This window comes from Suillus discolor (assembly GCF_016758755.1).
Source record: "Suillus discolor strain FC423 chromosome Unknown F5147scaffold_94, whole genome shotgun sequence".
NCBI lineage: Eukaryota > Fungi > Basidiomycota > Agaricomycetes > Boletales > Suillaceae > Suillus > Suillus discolor.
In genome coordinates this window covers 139214-164264 of record NW_024541341.1, presented here as the reverse complement: position 1 = coordinate 164264, position 25051 = coordinate 139214, and the positions used below count along the sequence as shown (strand labels likewise).

The window sequence follows — 25051 nt, the reverse complement described above, 5'->3', positions numbered from 1 at the left end:
GTGGTGGTTAATGACCGACACTTGCCCCTGTATCCATCCACCGACGCAGAGACAGACTATTATTCCAACACATTCATATTTCGGCCACCAGGGCATGGTGACATCCAAGGTGTGAGTCTTCGTAGCTGCCAGCTCTTGGATTGGCGCCAAATTAATCTTCCGTGGACTTCCTTGGCTATCCCAACAAAGGTCATATGAACCTGCTGCGGCGGTGTGGCTGCGTCCGCAACAATGCCGGATCGACCTCGGTGTCCCAACACACGTCAAACACTGATTATTCAGTCAGATGCCTGCAACATCCTCAAAGCACTGGAAGTACCTTGGCCTTCATATTGTGGTTCGGCAATGATGTTGCAGTGGTTGTGTTCACCGTCCACACTAGATCAGCCTCAGTATTCCAGCACATGTCAAATACTTATATTTTTAACCGTTAGAAATGGTCAATAGAGCAGGAAACACACCTTCGCTGCCAAAATGTTTCTTGGGAAGTCCTTCAGGATGTGGCTGGCTGGATGGCATACTTGAGACGTTGGATTTCATGACTTGAGGCAGGCCAGATGTAGTTGTAATGTTAGGTCGAATGTGAATGTTGTGGTTACCCACAGGGATCCACACGTTTTGAGTGGCTGGAATCGGACACAACTTCGGTGGCACCCACTGTTCCCAAGTGACGAAAAAGTTCCAGTCGGCTTTGATACACTCGTCCTGTATCCTGTGAGCTTTGTCAGTGGCATTCTCGTGGGAATACATTGACAACTTTGGAGGGCTTGAACTGTAAGGTGAATAAACAATGCAGAAGTCGACGCCCGCTACCACACTTCAGCCATTTCCGTGTCTCGGCCGATCCCGGCGGTATTACAATGTGGCGGTTTGCGTGGCATCAACTTCTGTCAAGTTCCTTCAACATCCACACAGAGTTTTGTAGGTCGATACTCATCACATCCTTTTCTCCTTTTGTTGCATCGGTACCTGTGCCATCGTCGCCCTTATATTTCAATTCTCTACCATGCCATCACAACAAGAATCCGACCATGCTTTGGCGCTCGCCGATATATCGGTGCGCGATTTGGTCAGCCTAATCGGACGTGGGGAAGCAGATGGCCGGACAGTCGTTGATCAGGCTCATGAGATTGCGAGGCAGGTGGTGCGTGTTTTGCTTTACTATAGTTATTATGTACCTGCTCACCATGAACAGTCTGAGCCCTCCAACAGCACGGCAGGTTGTCCTCGGTCATCTCGCCATTTCTTCTTTCTGCAGCCGCCAGGTCCGTGCGACCATCAATCAAGGTCTCGTTCCTCAATGGAATGTGTTCGGGTTGATGGCGTATGGAGTCCCATCCCTTCTTCCCAAAGACTGTTGGATATGGTGAGTCGGCCCTGTTTGGATTCACATTGGTAACTTAATATTCTTATAGTACAACCAGCACCAGCACCAGCACCAGCACCAGAACCAGCACCGGCACCAGCACTCTCCCCAGTCCTACCCCCAGCTCCCAAACGGATGTCAGTTCGCCGATGATGCACTCCCTGTGCCGGTCGTGCTCACAATCTGACCGTGACTGGCACCATGACCGACAAGGGCAAACGGTCTGACCGCGGCACTCGTAGATCCCGTGACGACAGCCCAAATGCCGAGCCAGGCAGAAAGAAACAAAAGGTGTTGAAGTGTTTGTCGAAGGCCATCATCTCCGACACCGAGGATGAGGACAGGCAGCCAACAGGGACCATTGTAGTGAAACAGGTATTCCTCTCCATTTCCAACTGACTGCTTACATCACCTTAGCGGCCCAAGATCATCGAATCTTCAGGTGCAGCGCGCCAAAATCAAAGGTAAGCATGGTGATAATCTCGGTGCTGATCTCATTGCTGACTCCTTTGCAGGGAATGACTAAAAATGTCAAGCAGGTGAGATTTACCGTCCTCTCTGTCCTCCCACCTCACCGATCTTCAGCCGGAAGCTGAAGCCAACATCGGCCGAGTCCAGCCAAAGGGCAAAGGCAAGGAGAAGGCTGTGAATATCGCCGAGCCTGTGAGAGGTCATGGGCTACTGAAGGCCGATGCTGAGGAGGTGAGTTGGGAAAGTCCATGCCAGTTGCAGAGTACTAACTATTTTTAGTACGCTCCACCTTGCAAGAGATGTATAGGGGAGCCTTGTTTTGTTGTGGTCGGCAGGAAGGGCCAAGCCATCAAGTCCTGCCAAGTGCCACTTCATGAAGGTGCGGTGCAACCGACCGGTGTCGGTCGATACCTGGCGTCCCTCAACAACGCAGGCACCAAAGTCACACCCTCGGTCAAAGGCACGGCGTCCAAGTTGAAGGCTAAATCCCGGACCACTAGAGCGACCTCTCGTGCAGTCCACCAACTCCTATCGTGGAATCTGAGGATACTGCGGATACCGGTAAGTGATTTTGTGCTTCGCGATAACATGCTTTAACCCTGGTCTTTAGAAGCGTCTGCTACCAGTCAAGATGATGTCGAGATGGACCATGATACTGACGCCGAGCGGGACACCGACATCGCCGCCGATATGTCGGATGAGCCCGCTGATCAAATCATGGTTGACCAGCCCGGAGCCATAGCTTCTGCAGCCGACTTCCCTGCCGACCATTGGCTGGAGGCCACTGATGACACGCCCATTCCGATTCCCCCACCAACTCCTCTGGTTGATCCCCTTCCCTTCCTTCAAACACCCACCATCCTCGAATGTGTGCTCACCTTGACCACTCAGGTGACTGACATGCAAATGGCTGACAATAATGCCCTCGCCAGGGTAAATGCGATGGAACAGGAGTTTGACACCCACATTTCCTTGATGCGTGCCGAGCTGTCCTCCGTGCAGCTGATGTCGGTGCCACCGTGACATTGGTGAATGGACTTGTCTGCCTGGTTGAGAAACTTCGGCAGGAGCGGGTCATTGCCAATCCATCATTCCCGCCACCAATGCCTCAGCCATGGCAACGAGTCCTCCCACCACCAATTTGGTATGAGGTACATGAACAGCGTGTTGTCGGCCCTTCGGCTGCTCCCACCTCTCTTCTGCTGGAGTCAGTTCAAACCTCAGCCTCCCGCCCTCCTGTCATCCCGACACGCAGGGTGACACTTTCACATCCGAATAAGTGTGCCGGTGGATTATATAGTTGTTCCATAGATCATATGTCGGTCGGCTCATCATTCCTGTAAATCACTTGGTTTCTGTACTCATTGTTTTGGCATTGATTCAATTGTAAATTGACTCCGGTGACATTGAAATGTTGGCACTGTTTGATCTTGATCGGGTTTGCAGTTGGCGCGGCACAGTATACTTTGGTTTGTTCAGATGTAACTCGGTCATACTTGTGACTGACTGGCCTGTCGGCAGAATTCATCTTGGTCGTTTTATTGAGTTGGTTTGACCTATTGATTCTGCATGTGACCGATCCCAGGTTCCATATGATTTGCATATCATATCAGCAAAACCAGTGCATATGTCTCGGCCAATTGTTTTTTCGACCGCATTAAGTCCAACTTGGTGGCCCTTGTTACGCTGCAAGGCGGCTGTTTACTCCGTTCCTGGCATTCTACTTATACATTATGTTTGACCTAGCATATTCTGACTGGGTGTCATGGCAAGTATACTGATGCCGATGGTCTATGAACAACTTATTGACCGATCAATCCATTAGTAATATTTGACCGAGGTGGTCCTGGCGGTGTATTGTGGAAGCTGTATGTAAACACGGACCAATTGACCGACCTGTGTCCATGATCTTCTGTATACTTAGAATCTCGGCCCATCTGTATATATCAGCACCACCGCCCACTCGGCCCGCTTGTTCATATCAGACACATACTTCATACACTACCTACCAAAAGTCAATAGAAAAGTCTACATTTATCTACTATACTACATACCATGGGCCCACTGTTTGTATTAGATAAACACTTGACAATCGGCCCACCTGTATTAACATGGCAATACATTGATGGGCCCACATGGGATGGCCCGTGTAGAACAGGGATATTTCAACCTCGGCTGTACGTATTAGTACGAGGGTAAGTGACTGCAGTAGTGGTCCAGCTGTGGGATGCAGCAACGGGGCTGCCATTGGGTGAGCCCTTCCGAGGGCACACTTTTGGGTTGAGTCAGTCTCGTTCTCGCCCGATGGCACTCGCATCGTGTCTGGTTCTTGGGATTTCACTGTCCAGCTGTGGGATGCAGTCACAGAGCAGCAATTCCAGGAGCATCCTGAGATCGATTCCTCTACATTCTCTTTGGATAGATGTTCCACCATACCTTGCAAACAGGAGACTAGCATGTCAATCCATACTCGCAACATCCCACCATTTGCTTCACATCAAGGTTGAAACATGTACTGACTGCAAACCCTGCTGAGTTACTTGAAGGCCTCTCTCCTCTTAGTTCTAACCCCTGTCATGCCAAGAGATGGATGGATGAAAGGAGCCAGGCTATACTGTTAAAATTAAGCATAATACTCCTGACTAGAAACGGTATGGTTTTGTAAGTTTGTTGTAAACTATCAAATCCCTACAATTAAGCTTAACGGCTTCTGATTCCTTTGGTGATTCTCAGCCTTCCAAGAATAGTACCATCAGAAAAATCACCAAATTAGGATATTTCAATAATCTCACTATTCCCACATACCTCCCTAGGCTCTACTGCTGCACCAGAGCTTTCCCCTTGCTCACTCATGTATATAAGTAGTAGAATGGCATGTACATACATAAAATGATACAATAGACCGCTTTTTTATTGTCTGAGAGCCTTGTACAGCAGTCTACAGTGCTGACTACAATATGTGCATCCCAGGACTAAAACATATTCGCATTTTTTGCCCCTTTAGCAGGGAAGCAATTCTGGCTGTATATATCATATATTAGAGTGTTAATGAATATATTACACCGCTTGTTTGAGCCTCTGTAGTGTCCTACATCAGTAGATATGTTAAATTCATGAATACCTCTCAAAAACATAAACCAGTTCGCATTTTTTAGTGTTTAGGTATATAGACTGGTGAATATTATTTATAACATCTCTTTACTAGTATATACATTATATCAAGAGTATAGGCCAGTAGGATCAGTCCCTAGAGGTGATATGTATTGTCATCTTCCTGGTGGTTCACTCCCTGAGAAAGTTTTTCCTGCAGCTCCGGCCCTCTAGGATGGTAGGTAGTCTTTTACTATGAACATATGGAATATATTTATACATAGGTATACCAGAACAATACCAGGATCCTTGTCTACAATCCAAAGTCACTTTCCTGCCTACAATATACCATATTTTCGCATTTTTGAGGTTTTTCACTACATTCTCACTACATAGACTATACCAGCTGTTCATATATCACTTATAGTACATATATAAGCCCTCCCAAGGCCAGGATCAGGTAGAAATATGTCAGAGTAATGATATCAATGATATAGGGGCAAACCCCACAATCATGCAAATGTTATATTTCAACCCTGTCTAGGGCGAAGATTTCATTAAAAATGTATAGAATACATTGTAAACTACTTATATATACTATACTAATATATGTTGTGAAGGTAAAGGTGATGTGGAAGTGTTGTGGTCTCAATTTGTTGCATTATTATGGTCAGACCACCCTTGCATAGACTGTTGGTGCATAGTACTTTTTCGATGTTTGGACTTTTTGACTTTCCCACGACCTATTTCTTATCTATTGGATTCCCCTGCTGTCAATTATTCATGGATCCTTCTGGTAGTCGAGGACTGTATTACTTGGTATATATAGTGTACTCCAAGACCGTCTGATTATAATATTTTACTATATTCATGTCTGGGAATTCTTATCAATGAGAATAGGAGATATGTGCTTGATATCATTACTCTGACATATTTCTACCTGATCCTGGCCTTTGGAGGGCTTTATATATGTACTATAAGTGATATATGAACAGCTGGTATAGTCTATGTAGTGAGAATGTAGTGAAAAACCTCAAAAATGCGAAAATATGGTACATTGTAGGCAGAAAGTGACTTTGGATTGTAGACAAGGATCCTGGTATTGTTCTGGTATACCTATGTAATAAATATATTCCATATGTTCATAGTAAAAGACTACCTACCATCCTAGAGGGCCGGAGCTGCAGGAAAAACTTTCTCAGGGAGTGAACCACCAGGAAGATGACAATACATATCACCCTAGGGACTGATCCTACTGACCTATACTCTTGATATAATGTATATACTAGTAAAGAGATGTTAGAAATAATATTCACCAGTCTATATACCTAAACACTCAAAAATGCGAACTGGTTTATGTTTTTTGAGAGGTATTCATGAATTTAACATATCTACTGATGTAGGACACTACAGAGGCTCAAACAAGCGGTGTAATATATTCATTAACACTCTAATATATGATATATACAGCCAGAATTGCTTCCCTGCTAAAGGGGCAAAAAAGCGAATATGTTTTAGTCCTGGGATGCACACATTGTAGTCAGCACTGTAGACTGCTGTACAGGCTCTCAGACAATAAAAAAAGCGGTCTATTGTATCATTTTATGTATGTACATGCCATTCTACTACTTATATACATGAGTGAGCAAGGGGAAAGCTCTGGTGCAGCAGTAGAGCCAGGGAGGTATGTGGGAATAGTGAGATTATTGAAATATCCTAATTTGGTGATTTTTCCGATGGTAGTGCTATTCTTGGAAGCCTGAGAATCACCAAAGGAATCAGAAGCCGTTAAGCTTAATTGTAGGGGATTGATAGTTTACAAACAAACTTACAAAACCATACCGTTTCTAGTCAGTGAGTATTATGCTTAATTTTAACAGTATAGCCTGTCTTCGTAGGTTTCGCATGCTTATCTTTAATCCGTTCTGAGACTGATGTTTGATCAGTCTGGTCTTTTCTCCACTGTTAGCTCGTCTTTCATTGTCGCCATGGAGTCCAGTCTTAGTCCTGACCCCAGCGACACCACGAATGCCCCTCTCGCGCAACTCGTGCAGATTGAACTCGGCAACCTCATCGCTGCGGGCTCCACGCCTGTAGACCCAGCATCTACGTGGTCGCCATCTGCGTCGACTGTGAGGATCCAAATGATCGCATACGCAAGCTTGTCCATGAGCTTGTTAGCAGCATTCGGGGCTGTCCTAGGCAGGCAATGGCTCGGGTACTACAAGTTCTACAGATATGGTCGCGGCTCGCTTGAGAGCCGAGGAAAGCGCAGACAAGAGATGTTTGACGCCCTCATCACATGGTATTTCGATGCTGTCGTACAGTCCTTTCCCGTCTTACTTCAGATCTCCGTTCTTCTCTTTGAGATCGCCCTCGGTGCCCACATGTGGTATCAGCGGCCCAGCATCGCTTGGGTGATTATTGCCACCACGGTCTCTGGATTTCTGTTCTATTTTCTGACAGTGATGGCACGTTTGATATCTCCTTCTTGTCCATTCCAGACGCCGATGTCGACGATCTTATGTATGTTAGGCGTTGACGGTAAGATCATTTGTGAATTCTCGTGGTCTTGTATGAATCAACATCTCAGGGGTTCTACGCCCAGTCTTCAAACCAGTCTTCAGTTATCTCCAGCGGCTTAAGAGGTCAGCGCATGGTGAGCCATATTTTCTTACGTGTTCTTCTATTTTGACCGTTTCTGATCAGGCATATTGCTAGGAATACTTGGTACCCTCAAGTCAAGCTGGACCCGATTTTATGAAGCGCTTGCAGGTGACGCTCTCATATTATATTACACAGGATACCCATCGCTCATCTCACTCTCCAGGCCCTGTGCGCGCTGCTGGCACATTCGCACGACGGTCTCTTCAGCTATTATCCGCCGTGCTTCGCAAAGGGTTGCGTTCTTTGGTTCCGCGCCCTTCGACAAAGGTTGTGGACTCAGAGGCACAACCACTCAACCAGGATCTGGATGTTTTGGAGGAGGAGGAATCTATCCTTACCCTCGACCTCCGGGACACGTCCACCAGCGATCTCGAAGCACCTAGTATCAAGTGGCTGCTTGAGACATCCACAGATCCTGAAGTAGTTCTCGCTACCGCCAAACTTGTTCCGCAGGTCGCATGGCCCCTGGATCTTGACGTTTCAGACACGCTGCATCAGCTATCTGACATTTTTACGAGCTGCGTCGATGTTCAGGGGTGCATCGTACCATCATTGAAGGAGAAGGCCTTGACATGTACAACGGCTCTAACTCATCTATACTATGGACATGTTCTTCAGGCACATCCTCGCCGTGGTAATTTTATTACCCGTGAAAGAGAAGACGCTGACGTGTTTTGGGAGATTTTACGTGGAGGCATCTATGCAACAGACCGCGCGGTACTTCACATGACTATGAATCTTTGTAGTCCAGATAGTTATCCGTGCGCTCCTGATTTTTCAGAGGCTTTCCCTGACTCCGTCCTTGAGCGGCTGTCGCATCTTCTTCCTTATCACTTTGTCACTGGACGAACGAATACAGACATAGAAGACCTCGCGATAACGGTGATATCAAAATTGCTATTCTCTCCATCCCCTCCGTCGACTCAAATCATAGCCAATTGCACTCTCCTTACTTGCGTCATGGTCGGGACTCAGGTTGACAAAAAAGACATAATTCGGATTGATAAAAGGTGCCATCGACTCATTTGGTGTTTTTTTTGCCATGATTAACAAGGAGATCGTGTAGTGTTTTTCTGCCTCAACTCAGTGACTTGCTTTTGGTGCAGTTCCAAAAGGCTCTCTGGGCATGGGATGAAGGCGAAGATAGCACAGGAGTCGCACGTCGGGCATGGAACCTCCTCGAAGTTATCTGTCGTATCCTTGAGCTTGCTGGATATCACTATCCTTCACACCACATCATGCGGAACCTGAAAGTGTGCAGGAAGATTTATTCACGAGCGAGGTCATCCGAACAAAACGATGCCTCTGTTTCGTTGGCAGCTCTGCGAAACGTACTGCACTTCACGTTCGCTGCTGCTAACATATCTCGTGATTCTGCTGAGTTGTGGTATGCCAGCCCATTTTGGGCAGGCGACTCCCACCCACCAGAAGACTTCGACTGGATGGTGGACTACCTCAACGACATCTATTCCGACGAACACGAAGCGGCATACGACATCCTTTTGTTACTAGGTAGCATAAGAGGGAGCTACAACCCTGCTAAACATCATATGTTCATCGAAAGCCTCATCGCCTGCATGGACAGTAACATACCTTTCCATTTACGCCATGCCGCTCTTCGCGCTGCTCACAGTGCCCGAGAAGAAATCGCCTCGATCGATGCCATTGATGATGCGAGGCTACGAGCAATAGTTTTGACCAATCTCTCCCCCGCTATTATGTCAGTGGTTTGTCTGCACCCAAGTCCAACACCCGCCAATGATGGTCCCGACCGCTTTTTCGATTATCACCGCGACTTGTGCTATCTGGAAATAATCTTTGCCCTCGCGAGGAATCCCATCTGGCACCCTCGTTTATCCGAGGATCGCCATATCGATCGGTGCATTAGCATGATTCCAAAGTGCTGCAATTCCGAAGACTACAGTCAGCATGCCTTTTGCATAGCTGGTATCCTCCTTCGAATCGCACCTGGACAGACATCGCATAAATCGCTTGATTCTGTTACAGAGCAGCAGTGGTGGGACGTGATGAGATGCGCGTGGTATTATCTTCCCTATATCATTCGCGAAACACGCGATTCCGAGCTCCTTGTCTTCGTGGAACGCACAAAGAAGTATATGCAGATCGCTTCGAAATCTAGTCTCGAGATTCAGAATCTCATCAAAAATGTGGATGATGTTCTTGAAAGTATGGAGCCGGAGACACCACCGGAGGTGGGGCTGAATATGCAGGGTTTAGAGCAGGCAGAGGGGTTCACAATTGCTGTGAAGGACTTGAGGACTGTAGCCAGCAACATGCTGGATAGCGTCGTTCAACCATTAGTCCCCTAGTTATGACGTATATCATGCCAGAATCCTGGAATTAGAAAAAGTCGCGGGACAGTGTAGAGTAGAAAGTGTCAAAACCTCAACGAAATCCACGAAATCAGACACTGTCACTGGTGAGGTTCTGCGCTCTTCCTTACCAGTCGCATCCTTTCATCGATATGCACGGTAAGACAAAGACGGGCCAATACATGCTCACTTTATTGAAAATCATTCGTCAATCGCCCTTCTTTGGCAGAGGTGTAAGGAATAGAGCTTTCGGAAATCAACGAATTTCTCTTTCCTGAGAGGTCTGGACGATGGATGGGGCTTCTACATCTGAGACGTAGATGGTGCTATCAAAGGACATCATGAACTTGCCTTCATGGAGCGCTGCTGGCTGTTCAGACGAAGCTACGACTCGGATGCGTAGTAAGCCTAATCAGCACATACCCCCAAAGGTTGTCATGTATGATGTCAGGAACACACTCCCGTCCTCTCCTTGCTGCCCCAACCGCAACGTGTAACCAGCTGGCATATAAGAATCCCGTAAAGTGCACGCGGGTGGACGTCGCTCCAAGGTCAATATAGGATTAGATGTTATGGACGTAACTGAATTTGCTCATACTTAGGGCGTGACATGGGTGGACCCGGGTGGCACCCGTACCCAATCCGCGGGTAGATGGAACTTCAGAGGCCTACCCGCACCCGTACGGGTAAGAGTATCACGGGTGCGGGTGGATCCATGGGTGGACCTGCAGGTGGTATGGGTCACCCGCGGGTGAACTAGTATATGTTATGTAGAACTGTACTGTAGTACATATGAGAACATATGTATGAAATATATGTAAAAAATCAATCAGAGTCAACATCAATTGTGTCGCGGCGTGAGGGATCCTCTTTTCCCTTCCCTTCTCCCTTCTCCTTTCCCATTTTCTTTCGCATGATTTTTGTAGCGATGCTGAGATCGGGCATAAGGGGTGTATTGAACCAAGATCCAACGGCAACCTGTGCCTTGAAAGAGCTTTACCCTTTCGATATAGAGAGGATCCGCTACTGAGTTGAATGGGCATTTATTGACCGCGCAACGGCGTGTATTTGTTGCTGGCGAGTTAGGTGCCAAAGATGCGCTCGAAGCTGAGTTGAAACTGCTCCTCGACATGGAGGATTGAGGTTTAATTAACTGATGACGAGAGACTCGGAGAGAGGGACCAGGCCACCAGGGCAGCACACATCGAATTTAAACATCTCGAATAGATGTCGGTTGGCGCGCGTCATGTTGACAGGCTCTGACTCGGATAAGGACTAAAAATTAAAATCCGTCTGAAAATAGTTTATGGTCATACAGCACTGCTTAGTACCTGTTCAGAACCTTCATACCACGGTTATAGTACCTCAGCGAGCTTGATTTTGACATCGGATAAGTGCAAGTAGGGAGGGTACAATATTCATCTGAAACTAATTTGTCACTTGGCACCGGTTCATACCTCTCATTGGGGTACTAGACCACCCGTGGGTACCCGTGGATACCCAACTTTAGCAAGCCCTACGACCCGTACCCGTGCGGGTGAGCCACCCGTACCACCCACCACCCATATCACCCGACCCACGTTCCATCCGTGGGTGGCACCCGGGTGGGTACCCGGGTAACCCTCACCCATGTCACGCCCTACTCATACTACGTAGTACGCGTGCCACTGTGGTCTCACTTGCATAAACAACTGCCCTGTATAGACGCAGGAAGATCATATGCCACTCAATCCATTCCACGACCACATTGTTGACTGTGACTCATCACTATCATTTCACAGTGCTAATAACCTTTATATTTCACCATATGCATGGACCATTCAATTGAGCACCGATTTTCATGAAGAACCAAAACTCGTAGGGAGTTGTCGGCAATCCCCGAGGTTGCAGCTTGAGCTTGAACGTTTGAACGTTCGAACCGACATGCATGAATTTCAACTTCGAAGGTCACTGTCCTCAAGAACTCCAGGGAATGGACCCTTTGTACATTGTTAATTCTACCCAGAGTACGATACGCTTATCTCGGGCTCAGACAAAGAAACACTCGGACTGCGCAAACGTAATTTGGTAAAGTGCTCTACAATGTTGTCATTATTATTTACTAAGTACCACACTGCTCGGAACTTCGGTCTGTGGATGGTTCGATTTGCTTGTACACACTAGGACTCAAGTGTCGGAGTTGTATGATATGGGCTTCACCGTGACGAGAAGTTGAAGAAGCTAAGTCACGACAATCTCGAGGCCTAGGAATGTCAGTTGCCTTTCAACTTGGTTCCCCATTCCTGTCATCTTCTAACTTTTTTTAACTATATCCTCACCACGAATCGTACGATCGCCACAGACACCGCCTCTGCTATTTTGCCTCAAAGCTGCATGTAGTTGCAGGGGCTCTGACGCTCATTCTCTGCCTCGTTGAAGTAATCCCTGTGATTCGTATTTGCTTCTGACGCTCACCAAGTCCTTCTAACAGGTGACTAAGAATTAATTTTTTGAATCTTACCATCAACACGAGTTTGCCTCGAGTTCATTTGTCGGATGCGGCTTAGCGGGAATCCGTAGGCGAATGTCTATCGTTGAGTCAGTATCCAATCGATGAGACGTCTGGAGTATGTGTGCAAGGAACGTGGTCAAAGTTCGTAGGGTTTTAAAAGAAGCACGGTCAAACGCCACGGTGCCCCAGTATCATCCTTAACATCCCTTCCAAATCGCGATGAACCCAGATGCAAGGTACGTAGAATCTAGACAAGATCCTTGCGCCATTTTTTTATATCTAACAATGATAAGTAGAAACAAGCATACAAACGTCGTACTCTTTGGGCAGGGAGGAGCAGGAAAAAGCTCACTTGTCAATCTCATAGCGGGAGAGAATGTAGCAAAAACATCCAATGACCTGACACGCTGTACGCTGAAGTGGGAAGAGCATTCCGTCAATTTTGGTGGCGACTCTTATAAGATATTCGACACTGTTGGACTCGAGGAACCACAGCTGGGAATCCCACAGTATCTTGATGCTGTCGAGAATGCCTATGGTCTCATCCACGAATTGGAGGGACAAGGCGGCATTGATCTACTTATGTTCTGCATGCGCGCAGGCCGACTCACCGCTACACTTCAAAACAATTACCGGCTCTTTAACGAATTCCTTTGTGAAAAGAAGGTCCCCATCGTTATAGTGATCACATATCTCGAAAACGAAGTCGGGGAAATGGATGACTGGTGGAAGAGAAACAAAGATACTTTCCGTCACCAGGAGTTCTATGTCAATGGACATGCGTGCATCACCGCCATTCAAGGCAAATGTCCGGAACGGCATGAGCAATCGCGCACCACGCTCCGCAAACTTGTCAAGGAGTGCACTACTGGCGGGCAGAAGCGAGCATGGAAAGGAGGAGACAACCTGTTCGTGTCGTTGATGCGACAGCTGAGGGGGCTAGTTTCAGGGAAATCGCGTTCGAAGAAGGATAATATTGCCCCTCGCCTTACCAAGAGGTGCGGTTTGACTCCGGAGGTCGCAAAGCAGTTGGCCGATAGGATTAAGAAAGACGTGGGAGCTACTTGACTTCCGGTGTTCGATAGCTTGTCCTCATTCCGGTTGTAGACTTACCTTGCCAATACGTTATAACATACACTTGTAATGATTTCACTCTTTGAAATTCTCCTCAATTACAACACATGCATGTCCAATTCGAAAAACAAGCACCTCACACACCACAGTTTCGCGTGATTCAGAATGTCTTGGAGACATTCTTGCTGACCGTTAATCGAGCTCTGAGCGTAGTCCGACTCCTGTCGTAGTTAGGCGGGCCTTGATAACAGGAAGACAGTCGTGAACAGGTATCGACTCGGAGTGGGAGTGGAAAGTCCACTGACCTGGCGTACTGTCCCTACATACCAGTCATGGACAGCCACATCTTAGTTTTTCCAGAACACTGAGATGTAAGCCAGGGCCGCAATAGGTTAACTATGTCGCCACTCGGCTCCTCCGTGGTTACGACTCGGAGCTGGGCTGGCTCCGAGCCTAAATTCTGCCGGCAGATGGCAGAATCACGTGTGACGGTTTTTGGGTACTACTAATTTCTACATGGATGCAAGAACACTCACTCGACAGCAACATGGAATCAATATTGCAAGTCCCATCTTCGTTGGCATTATGATCTGTGACCATGATCTGTAGTGCTACAGGCGCTAATCCCTCATCAACGCGCTGCGGTTTCAAGATCGATTTAAAAGTCTACAAACGGGATGAGCACAGGCTATCGAATACGAAGTCAAGTAGCTCCTTCTACCGCGCCTTTCTTAATCCTATCAACCAACTGCTTTGCGACGTCCGGAGACAAACCGCACCTCTTGGTGAGGTAAAGGACAATATCCTTCGAACGCGAATTCTCTGAAGGTAGCTTCTTCAGCTTTTGCCTCGATGACACTAACGAGTCGTCTCCTCCTCTGCATTCTCGCTTCTTCCGACCGTCAGCAGTGAACTCCTTGACAAGTTTGCGTATCGTGGTGCGCGATTGTTCATACCGTTCATACCGTTTTGGACAATCACTTCGAAGAGCGGTGATGCACGCATGTCCATCGACATCGAACTCGTGGTGACGGAGAGTTTTCTTGTTTCTCTTCCACCAGGCATCCATTTCCCCGTCTTCGTTTTCGAGGTATGTGATCACCATAACAATGGGGACATTCTTTCCACAAAGGAATTCGTTAAAGAGCCGGTAATTGCTTCGGAGCGTAGTAGTGAGTCGGCATGCGCGCACGCAGAAGATGAGTAGATCAATGCCACCTTGTCTCTTCAATTTCTGGATGAGGCTATGGGTGTCCTCGACAGCATTGAGGTACTGTAGGGTTTGCGATTGTGATTCCTGAAGTCCAACAGTATCAAATATATTATAAGAGCCACCATCGAATTTGATGAGATGTTCTTGCCACTTCGTCGTGCAGCGTTCCAGGTCACTGGACGTCTTTGCTACGTCCTCTCCCGCCATGAGATTGACGAGTAAGCTTTTGCCTGCCCCTGTCTGCCCAAAGATGACAACATTTGTGTTGCTGCTGATCAATGTTAGGGAAATGCGATACAAAGAGTACAGAGAATACGCACGTCGCAGGCTTTGTAGAATGGATGGGGTGAATAGTGCCTGGTGACAATCCAGTGTGAACCCCTGCGTCACTCGATGGGCGACACTGCTCGATGAGTTTGCAGACAGCGTCGTATGAATGGGTGCGGCGCTGCACACACATAGGTCCTGTCATTGTCGCCGTGGTGATACATGCGTGGCCAGCGAAGGTCATACCGTGGTGTGAGATGGTTGGCTCATTAACCCTCCACCAGTCTTCCATCTCTGGTTGATAGGATTCCAAACATGTGACGACAAGGACAATTGGAACTTTTCTCTTTACTTGGGAGCGGATTAACTCGTAATTCCGGCGGAGCGTCCGAATCTCTCTCTCACCCCGTACACAGTACATGATGAGATGAATATCGCCTTGCTTCGTCAAAGTTCGAAGGAGCTTCTTTAACATTCTTCGAGCTTCTGTATCTGGGACTGTGCCTCGGGGGCCCTCGTCCAAACCTACAATCTGATTCAGTAATAGTCACGAAGAGCAGAGAACTGGACCAACCAGCTGTATCGACAAGCTTTACCTTCAACGTCTCGTTCCGAATCATCAAATCGTCGTACATATTAGTTTCAGCTGTACATCCCCCAGCATCGCAGGATGTCACTGCAATATTCCTCCCAGCGATTAAATTGACCAAAGAACTTTTACCAGATCCGGCTTCTCCGCAAATGACAACACATTGAGATGAGATGGAGGACTACTTTCAAGTTAACCTTAGCTTAGCTTAGGAAGAGTCAAACAATACTTACACTAGATGGTTGTGCGCGAGCAGGACTTGACATTGCAATAATGACTCAAGAAAGGACAGAAAGGTACGTCTTGACTTGCGCCTTCGCTGTTTTTGAGTAGTGTCAGCCTGGAGTCAGTACGCGCATGTTCCGTGCACGTGCCAGTGAGATCTGAGAATGGTGTTGGGCATTGGGGAGAAGGCGTAGCTGCATGAGCTCATAGATATCAAAACCACTATGCTCCGAGATTGTTGCCTAGTAAATACATTGGGTTTCGCACATGGCATATCATAATGCCAAGCTGGTCTAGCTGCAACCTGCAGTGGTGAGTCACCGTGAGTGCACTTCAGGGTACGGACGACTCCATTGTTTTTAACCTAATACTAGTGAAAATCAAGTGGTCGCCTGGTGTTATTAACAAGCATCATGTCATCAGCATGTTCATGTTACATATCGGTAACGGTGTAAGCACCCGGTACCCATCCCCGACTCCTTTGTTTGTCATTCGCTAGTATATGTACATCATTTTGGCAGTAGAACGTGTTCCTCAAAAAAAGCAGATAAACGTTGAATTGGAACACATTTACGACCACAAGTACGACCTTGGATACGACGCTCGCCTAATTGCACCAAATAATGTCGAAGCTGAGTGACACTCTTAAAGAGGCTTAAGAGCGCACCGAATTTCGTCATAAGACCACGAAAACCAAATTGGTTCTCGACCCACTAAGTCATTCAAAACATCAGATATCATTACAATTTGTTTATGTAACGCCATGAACGACAATTGATGTTTAACGTCCTCGAGGATAAACATAACGATGAGTGAAGACACCGTCAACTGAAGTGACAACGGACCCTTAAGAGTGAATCTAGATAGACTCAAAAAATGGAACTTCCGATGACGAATAAAGCTCACGGCGTATGCACCTCACCACGAGAACGATCATCAAAACAAAGCCCTCCTACATAGGAGTCGGGGATTACTTGGCACTGCCAGGGTGATCGGAATCACCTAGTATTACATAATGTGCCACTCAATCGTTCATTGACCTTCATTCACATGACCTTTCACTTATGACATCATTTCTAATAAGGACTAGCCCCTATACTAGGCTTGCAAAATATTGCCGGCTTCAAGATCATCGCATGCGAGGAGATATGCAATTGTTTCACCAATCGCTAAAAAAAAGAGAATTTTTTTGCCTCTCCTTTCTTCATGAAAGTCTTTGTCTGCAATACGATTTCGCACTGTCTGGATTGAAGAAGTTAGGCGTATTCCTTACATTGATTCACGTATGATAATGTCATTGTTAATGTATGACTTTGAATGTCTCAGTGTTCACATCGCAAGGTGCCTTCATGCATCCATATTTCTGAGCGAACCAAGGGGTATTTCGGTCCCCCGCTATCGGCTGTAGCGGAGCCTGGTCGTGATCAGCTGCCAAATATCCCAATGACCTTATTACAGCAGAAGGGGGCGAGAATGAAAGCCTTGAAAGTGTTTGAGGATCATTTTTGGATGTGTATCGGGTCTGGAACTGCGACGAGGACTTGAGTGTTGTGATCGATTACTATGGGCGACAGCGCGTACCTCCTGAGGAGGACGTCTTAAGAACGCAGCGTGATGAAAGTGTCTGGGATGCTCTGATATGATCCCAGTAACGTACGTCAAGATAACAATCATGCCCAGAAGCAAATGTTAGGCCTTGGGTCTCTAAGTTTAAACCACCACAGTTATCAGTTGCACCACAAAAAAAACGTTGAAGCCGACTGGACCTACGCAATACTCGAAGGCGGTCGATATCATATGTGTAGCATCGAACGAAATTGGGTGGGAACACAGACGCACTTCAGCAGGCGCGTTAGAGTCGGAGATGTATATGTTTTGAATGGCTGTCATGGTTATAACCTGCTCTCGCGGTAGAACTATACGATGGGGAGGCCTGGAAGTGTAGTCTACATGCCGGACATCACCTCTCCTTACTTGATATGGTTCCTGAGGCCTGAAGAGCGAAGAAGCTTGCCATTTGTCCGCTCAATGACCAACAGTTGGCAACGTCAAAATCGCCCGAGAATTGCTTGCCTGAGGTCAGGCCGATGTCATCATTGTCGAAAGACCATAGTGACTCTAACCCTGGAACTGTATTGGGGTGAGTGCATATTCCACTAAGCCTATCGTGTCTTCTCCGTCAAATCTCCAAGTCGCTCTTGAGTCTTATGTCGTTCAAGTTAGATGCAATGATAGTCTTGAGTCATCTTGTCGAACGCATTAATTAAGAGGATGAGAGCCAAGCCTGGCATGGACGCGTCCCAGTAACGCATGTAGCTCGACAGCCATGCCTAGCCTAAAATCGAGAATACGTCACCGGCCGAGTTTTAAAATTGCGATACACGCCGACGAGTAACCTTAACCCCACCTTAGTAACCCTAGGTCACCTGGTTTGGCTTTTCTTCACAACTTACACATCGGAGGTTTGGACATTTTACCTCTTGCAAAACTTCAATCAAAAGCAGTTCTAGACCTGGCTAGAGCATTCTAGACCTAGCCTGGAACGCTCTGGAGCGCTCTAGATTGCATTTCGAATGCGATTTCACTAGTGGCAAAATGTGGTAAAATGTCAAAACCCCCACTGTGTTACGAATTGGCAGCAAGATAGCAACATTCACGACACCCTCAGTGTCAAGAAAGACGTGTTCGTGATGGATTCAGGCGCTCGACCAGCCTGCTGTGTATTACCATTACTTATATCTATGCGCTCATACTCTTCCCAGTTCCACTGCCCGCATCCAAATATGACTAGAGCTTTCACTTACTCATGTCGAACTTAGCAATCGAGCACTGACGGCGCTGAGGACCATCGCGTTAGGGCCGACGAGCAGCCTGCCCCAGAACAGACCCTAGGACCCCCAGAGGATTCAGAGTAAGCGGCCGATTCCTGAGTTTGTCACCCGTATAACAGGAAGATAGAGAGAAGGAAAATGGTACACCTTTACCGGTGAAGCCACCATCAGTGATGTAAGTGGTTCTGCTCTGATGCTTCTGTTTAAATCCTCACCAGGGCGGCAGTTCGAATGCTGGGCCTTCCCAGCCATCAGAAGGTCACGAACAGGAAAGTGCTTCCAAAGTTGTACCGGACAGCGATTTGGCTTCGTAAGTCGATATCAATTGCGATTTTAAACAAAGCTCATAAGATGTCTCAGCCGGGTGAAGAAAGACGAGTTAAATCTCAATGGATTGTGAGCAAAAAAAAACAAGGCGAGCGATCGCAGCTGAGACACACCCTACACGCAGAGCACGTGTCATGAAGAAGTTCTCCAGAATTCGACGATTGCGTCGAAGGATGGCAAGGACAATCGGTATCGTTTCTAGGTAATATACCAACGAGTTACAGCAGAATACGACGACCAGTTCCTCGACCGATACCACAGCGACATGAGCGATATCTTGCTCACCGTACGTTTCGCGTTCATCTTTGATCCACTTTGAAACTGATGCTTGATCAGTCTGGTCTTTTGTCCGCTGCCAGCATGTCTTTCATTGTCGTCATGGAGTCCAATCTCAGTCCCGACACCAGCGACACCACGAATGGCCTTCTCGCGCAACTCGTGCAGATCAGACTCGGCAACCTCACTGCAGCGGGCTCCATCCACGCAGACCCAGCGTCTACGTGGTTGCCGACTGTGCTGGCTATGAGGATCCAAATGGGTCGCATACGCAAGCTTTTCCATGAGCTTCAGCATTCGGGGTCATACTAGGCAAGCAGCGGCTCGGGTACTACAAGTTCTACAGATATGGTCGCGGCTCGCTGGAGAACCGAGGAAAGAGATGTTTGACGGCCTCATCACATGGTATCTCGATGCTGTCATGCAATTCTTGCTTCAAATATCCCTTCTTCTCTTTGGGATCGCCCTCGGCGGCAACATGTGGTACCAGCAGCCCAGCATCGCTTTGGTGATCATTTCCACAACGATCTTTGGATTTCTATTCTATTTGCTGACAGTGATGGCATGTTTGACATCTCCTTCGTGTTTATTTCAGACAAAGCTACGACATGTAGACTATAACGCAGTAAGCTTAATCAGCACATACCCTCAAAGGTTGTCATGTCAGGAACCCCCGTCCTCTCCTTGCTGCCCTTGGAACCCTGGCACATAAGAATCCCGTAAATTACACGCGCGGGTGGACGCCCCTCCAAGGTCAATATAGGATTAGATGTTGTGGATGTAACTCAATTTTCATACGTGTGGTCTCAGTTACATAAACAGCTGCCCTGTATAGAGGAAGATCATATACCATAAACGATAAACGATCTTTTATTGGCTGACTACCACTCCTTCATTACATAATAACACGACCACATTGTCGATTGTGACTTATCAATCACTATCCTTTCACAGTACTAATAACCTTTATATTTCACCATATGCATGGACCATTTAATTGAGCACCGATTTTCATGAAGAACCAAGACTCGCGGGGAGTTATCGGCAACCCCCGACCACCATGAGGCAAGTTGCAGCTTGAACGTTCGAACCGACATGCATGAACTTCGACTTCGATTCAAGGTCACTGTCCTTAAGAACTCCAGGGAATGGACCCTTTGCACCACAATATCCAGAGTATGATGCGCTTATCTCGAGCTCAGACAAAGAAACACTCAGACTGCGCAAACGTAATTTGGTAAAGTGCTCTACACTGTTGTCATTGTTATGTAAGTACCACACGCTGCTCGGAGCTTCGGTCTGTAGATGGTTAGATTTGCTTGTACACGCTACTAGGACTCAAGTGTCGGAGTTGTACTGGTATGAAATGCCACGCCTCACCGTAACGAGAAGTTGAAGCCACGACATAATCTCGAGGCCTAGGAATGTCAGTTGCCCTTCAACTTGGCTCCCCATCTTCTAACTATATCATCATCACGAATCGTACGATCGCCACAGACGCCGCCTCTGCTATTTTGCCCCAAAGCTGCATGTAGTTGCAGGGGCTCTGACGCTCGTTCTCTAACTCGTTGAAGTGATCCCTGAATGTAATTTGTATTTGGTTATGACGCTCACCAAGCTCTTCTAACAGGTAACTAGGAATTAATTTCGTGAATCATTGTGTCATCAACACGAGTTTACCTCAAGTTCATTTGACAGATGCGGCTTAGCGGCAATCCGTAGGCAAACGTCAATCGTCGAGTCAGTATCCGATCGACTCGGAGGCGTCTAAAATATGGGTGCAAGGAGCGTGGTCAACATTCGTAGGGTTTAAAAGAAATGCGGTCAAACACTACGGCACCCTAGTAACATCCTGAACATCTCTTCCAAATCGCAATGTACTCGGATACAGGGTACGAGGAATCTAGACAAGATCCTTGTGCTATATTTTTCTAACAATAATAAGTAGAAACAACCATAAAAACATCGTTCTCTTTGGGCAGGGAGGAGCAGGCAAAAGCTCGCTTGTCAATCTCATTGCGGGAAAGAACGTAGCAAAGACATCCATTGACCTAAAGCGCTGCACGCTGAAGTGGGAAGAATATGCTGTCAAATTCGATGGCGGCTCTTACAACATATTCGATACTGTTGGACTCGAGGAACCGCAGCTGGGAATCCCAGAATACCTCAATGCTGTCGAGAATGCCTATAATCTCATCCAGAATTTGGAGAGACAAGGTGGCGTTGATCTACTCGTGTTCTGCATGCGCGCAGGCCGACTCACTGCTACGCTTCAAAGCAATTACCGGCTCTTTCACGAATTCCTCTGTGAAAAGAAGGTCCCCATCGTTATGGTGATCACATACCTCGAAAACGAAGTCGGAGAAATGGATAACTGGTGGAAGAGAAACAAAGATACTTTCCGTCACCAGGAGTTCTATGTCAATGGACATGCGTGCATCACCGCCATTCGAGGCAATTGTCCAGAACGGTATGAGCAATCGCGCACCACGATCCGCAAACTTGTTAAGGAGTTCACTGCTGACGGGCAGAAGCGACTATGGGAAGGAGGAGACAACCTGTTCGTGTCGTTGATGCGAAAGTTGAGGGGGCTAGTTTCAGGGAAATCGCGTTCGAAAAAGGATAATATTGTCCCTCGCCTCACCAAGAGGTGCGGTTTGACTCCGGACGTCGCAAAGCAGTTGGCCGATAGGATTAAGAAAGACGCGGTAGAAGGACCTAGTTGACTCGACTTCCCGTGCTCGATAGCTTGTGCTCATTAATGCCGGTTGTAGACTAATACGTCATCATTTCTTACAAGCATAATTATTCTACTCTTTGAAATTCTCCTTACAATTTAAATATTTATTATCTATGTCTAATTAGAAATGAAGACCCCACGTACGCGTGCGCACCAGTTTCGCGTGATTTAGAATGTCTTTCCCGCTGACCGTTAATTGAGCTCTGGGCGTAGTCTCTCGTAGTTACGCAGGCGTTGATAAAAGGAAAATCTCATCCTGCAAGCACTAATCCCTCGTCAACGCGTTGCAGTTCCAATATAAATTTAAAAGTCTACAACCAGAATGAGCACAAGCTACCGAACACGGGAAGTCGAGTCAACTAGGTCCTTCTACCGCGTCTTTCTTAATCCTATCGGCCAACTGCTTGGCGACGTTTGGAGTCAAACCGCACCTCTTGGTGAGGCGAGGGACAATATTATCCTTTTTCGAACGTGACTTCGCTGAAACTAGCCCCCTCAGCTTTCGCATCAACGACATGAACTGGTTTGTCTCCTCTCCTTCTTTCCGTGCTCGCTTCTGCCCGTCAGCAGTGAACTCCTTGACAAGTTTCCGGATCGTGGTGCGTGATTGCTCATACCGTTCTGGACAATTGCCTCGAATGGCGGTGATGCACGCATGACCATCGACATGGAACTCTTGGTGACGGAAAGTTTTCTCGTTTCTCTTCCACCAGTTATCCATTTCCCCGACTTCGTTTTCGAGGTATGTGATCACCATAACGAAGGGGACCTTCTTTTCACAAAGGAATTCGTTAAAGAGCCGGTAATTGTTTTGAAGCGTAGCAGTGAGCTGGCCCGCGCGCATGCACAACATGAGTAGATCAATGCCACCTTGTCTCTCCAAATTCTGGATGAGACTATAGGCATTCTCGACAGCATCGAGGTACTGTGGGATTCCCAGCTGTGGTTCCTCGAGTCCAACAGTATCGAATATATTGTAAGAGCCACCATCGAATTTGACGGGATATTCTTCCCACTTCAGCATGCAGCGCTTTAGGTCAATGGATGTATTTGCTACGTTCTTTCCCGCAATGAGATTGACGAGTGAGCTTTTTCCTGCTCCTCTCTGCCCAAAGACAACAACATTTGGGTGCTTGTTGCCACTGATAAATTTTAGGAAGATGCGATACAAAGAGTATAGGGAATACGTACCCTGTGTTATTCGATAGGTGACACTGCTCGATGAGTTTGCAGACAGTGTCGTATGAGTGGGTGCGACGCTCCACAAACACAGGTCCTGTCATTGTCGCTGTGGTGATACACGCGTGGCCAGCGAAGGTCATCCCGAGGTTTGAGATGATCCGCTCATTAATCCTCCACCAGTCTTCCATCTCTGGTTGATAGGACTCCAAACATGTGACGACAAGGACAATTGGAACTTTCCCCTTGACTTGAGAGCGGATTAACTGATAGTTCTGGCGGAGTGTCCGAATCTCTCTCTCACCCCGCACACAGTACATGACGAGATGAAGATTGCCTTGCTCCGTCAGAGTTCGAAGGAGCCTCTTCAAAATTCTTCGAGCCTCCTTATCTGGAACTATGCCTCGGGGGCCCTCGTTCAGACCTACAATCTAATTCAGCAATAGCCACGAGGAGCGGCGAATTGGACCGACCGACTGTATCAGAAAGCTTCACCTTCAACGTCTCGTTCAGAATCAACACCTCGTGCACACTGGTTGTAGTCGTACATCCCCCAGCATCGCAAGATGTCACCGCCATGTTCGTCCGAGCGATCAAATTGACCAAGGAACTTTTACCAGATCCGGATTCTCCGCAAATGACAACACTGCATGTGTCTGGGCGGTGAGGATGTTCTCCGACTTCAGTATTGTTGGGATCAACAACATCGCGAGGTTGAGATGAGCTCATGAAGGGCTTCTGATTTCAAGTTTACCTCAGCTAAGGGAGAGTTAAATAACACTCACACTAGATGGTTGTGTGTGATTAGGACTCAACTAATGACTCAAGAGTCAAGACAAGACAGAGAAAGGTACGTCTTGACTTGCGTTTTCGCTGCTTTTGAGTAGTGTCAGCCTACGTTCTGGTTAAAAACAGGAATCAGTAATGGTATGATCATGAAGACGCTCGTATTCAGCATGTTCGTACACGTGCCAGCCTGTGAGATCAGAGAACGGCGTTGAGCATGGGGGAGGCAACTTATGGATATAAGTTCATATGCCAATGTAACGAAATCCTTTCAGGCCTAGATATTACGATATATTACGACACAAGTTCACACATGGCAGCCTATCATGATGCTAAGCTGCTGGTTGAGCTGCAGCGGTGAGGATTCGGCTGTGCACTTCAGGGTACGGGCGATAAACCAACGCATTGTTATTGACCTAATACTAGGAAAAATCAAGTGATAGCATCGTGTCATCAACATATTAGACGGCAACACTGCCCCGGAGGCTGTCCGGGGTGCCGATGATCGGTCACGTATTACATATACATATTATTCAATGAACTCGCTTCTCGCGGCCTGTATTTGAATTTACGGAGTCATGTTCGGAACAATACACTCAGCACACGGCGTCTAATAGAATACCTCTATGTGCGCCTTTTAGTCGCATGCGCAATCCTCATGCCACTCAGGCTCGATCGTGGTATGTTTCTCATTCTCATTCGATCGTTTCCGATGGGCCTACTCGAGTGCACCGTTTACTATGTCTGGCGCTAGGATTAATCGATTAATCTCCTGCCCCTTCATTCTTCATTTTCTACTTTATCACTACCCGCTTTCCAAATTCCAGTGCACATCGCTGCGATGCTGCTGCTTGACCTTCCACACCACGGTGTCACCACCGTAATAACTCGGCGATCAGTAGCAACTTTCATCGACATCGATCTACTTGGTCACAACTCTTGTGTTCGTTTTCGCTATTATGCACACTCAGTGTGCGCTGCCTCGCACCACTTCCTCTTTTTTTTTGGCTATTATGGACCGTGTGTCCCGCATTCTATGATGAGTGGCATGCCCATTCACGCCACCGCGAACCGCAAGCTTATTTTTCATCGTCATGAGCTGTGCGCTCAGCTCTGCTGCAGTGAT

General features: G+C 47.2%; 10 protein-coding genes across 10 annotated transcripts; 7 read left to right on the top strand and 3 right to left on the bottom strand.

Moving 5' to 3' along the window:
• Positions 1-301: 301 nt before the first annotated feature.
• F5147DRAFT_657863 (uncharacterized protein) lies at positions 302-750 on the bottom strand (the record flags this gene model as incomplete). The annotated part of the gene is made up of 2 exons (XM_041434342.1): positions 302-378; positions 462-750. 2 exons carry the CDS (start codon positions 748-750, stop codon positions 302-304), a joined length of 366 nt encoding a protein of 121 aa, XP_041286686.1.
• Positions 751-1097: 347 nt separating this feature from the next.
• On the top strand, positions 1098-3227 carry F5147DRAFT_657862 (uncharacterized protein; the record flags this gene model as incomplete). The annotated part of the gene is made up of 11 exons (XM_041434341.1): positions 1098-1144; positions 1196-1366; positions 1416-1503; positions 1580-1741; positions 1882-1905; positions 1952-2068; positions 2145-2216; positions 2338-2398; positions 2448-2705; positions 2840-3116; positions 3149-3227. 11 exons carry the CDS (start codon positions 1098-1100, stop codon positions 3225-3227), a joined length of 1356 nt encoding a protein of 451 aa, XP_041286685.1.
• Positions 3228-6873: 3646 nt separating this feature from the next.
• F5147DRAFT_551043 (uncharacterized protein) lies at positions 6874-7140 on the top strand (the record flags this gene model as incomplete). Its single annotated transcript, XM_041430401.1, has 1 exon — positions 6874-7140. A coding segment is annotated over one exon (267 nt), but the record flags the coding sequence as incomplete, so codon positions are not given.
• A 1691-nt stretch (positions 7141-8831) lies between these two features.
• Positions 8832-9268, top strand: F5147DRAFT_723144 (uncharacterized protein). The gene has a single exon (XM_041438958.1). It carries the CDS (start codon positions 8894-8896, stop codon positions 9104-9106), a length of 213 nt encoding a protein of 70 aa, XP_041286683.1. The 5' UTR covers positions 8832-8893; the 3' UTR covers positions 9107-9268.
• Positions 9172-9742, top strand: F5147DRAFT_723141 (uncharacterized protein; the record flags this gene model as incomplete). Its single annotated transcript, XM_041438957.1, has 1 exon — positions 9172-9742. A coding segment is annotated over one exon (571 nt), but the record flags the coding sequence as incomplete, so codon positions are not given.
• Positions 9743-12280: 2538 nt separating this feature from the next.
• F5147DRAFT_437997 (P-loop containing nucleoside triphosphate hydrolase protein) lies at positions 12281-13585 on the top strand. Its single transcript, XM_041429864.1, has 2 exons — positions 12281-12654; positions 12715-13585. The coding sequence occupies exons 1-2, from the start codon at positions 12638-12640 to the stop codon at positions 13484-13486; spliced, it is 789 nt and encodes a 262-aa protein (XP_041286681.1). The 5' UTR covers positions 12281-12637; the 3' UTR covers positions 13487-13585.
• Positions 13586-13873: 288 nt separating this feature from the next.
• Positions 13874-15890, bottom strand: F5147DRAFT_438026 (P-loop containing nucleoside triphosphate hydrolase protein). The gene is made up of 4 exons (XM_041429865.1): positions 15795-15890; positions 15547-15742; positions 15026-15497; positions 13874-14973 (listed from the first exon to the last, which is right to left on the bottom strand). Exons 1-4 carry the CDS (start codon positions 15825-15827, stop codon positions 14196-14198), a joined length of 1479 nt encoding a protein of 492 aa, XP_041286680.1. The 5' UTR covers positions 15828-15890; the 3' UTR covers positions 13874-14195.
• Positions 15891-18476: 2586 nt separating this feature from the next.
• On the top strand, positions 18477-19532 carry F5147DRAFT_657858 (uncharacterized protein; the record flags this gene model as incomplete). Its single annotated transcript, XM_041434340.1, has 7 exons — positions 18477-18506; positions 18606-18697; positions 18745-18792; positions 18836-18927; positions 18961-19013; positions 19147-19230; positions 19281-19532. The coding sequence occupies 7 exons, from the start codon at positions 18477-18479 to the stop codon at positions 19530-19532; spliced, it is 651 nt and encodes a 216-aa protein (XP_041286679.1).
• Positions 19533-20848: 1316 nt separating this feature from the next.
• On the top strand, positions 20849-22021 carry F5147DRAFT_437962 (P-loop containing nucleoside triphosphate hydrolase protein). Its single transcript, XM_041429863.1, has 2 exons — positions 20849-21112; positions 21169-22021. The coding sequence occupies exons 1-2, from the start codon at positions 21096-21098 to the stop codon at positions 21944-21946; spliced, it is 795 nt and encodes a 264-aa protein (XP_041286678.1). The 5' UTR covers positions 20849-21095; the 3' UTR covers positions 21947-22021.
• Positions 22022-22246: 225 nt separating this feature from the next.
• Positions 22247-23819, bottom strand: F5147DRAFT_437957 (uncharacterized protein). The gene is made up of 3 exons (XM_041429862.1): positions 23613-23819; positions 23152-23563; positions 22247-23102 (listed from the first exon to the last, which is right to left on the bottom strand). Exons 1-3 carry the CDS (start codon positions 23716-23718, stop codon positions 22316-22318), a joined length of 1305 nt encoding a protein of 434 aa, XP_041286677.1. The 5' UTR covers positions 23719-23819; the 3' UTR covers positions 22247-22315.
• Between the last annotated feature and the right edge of the window lie 1232 nt (positions 23820-25051).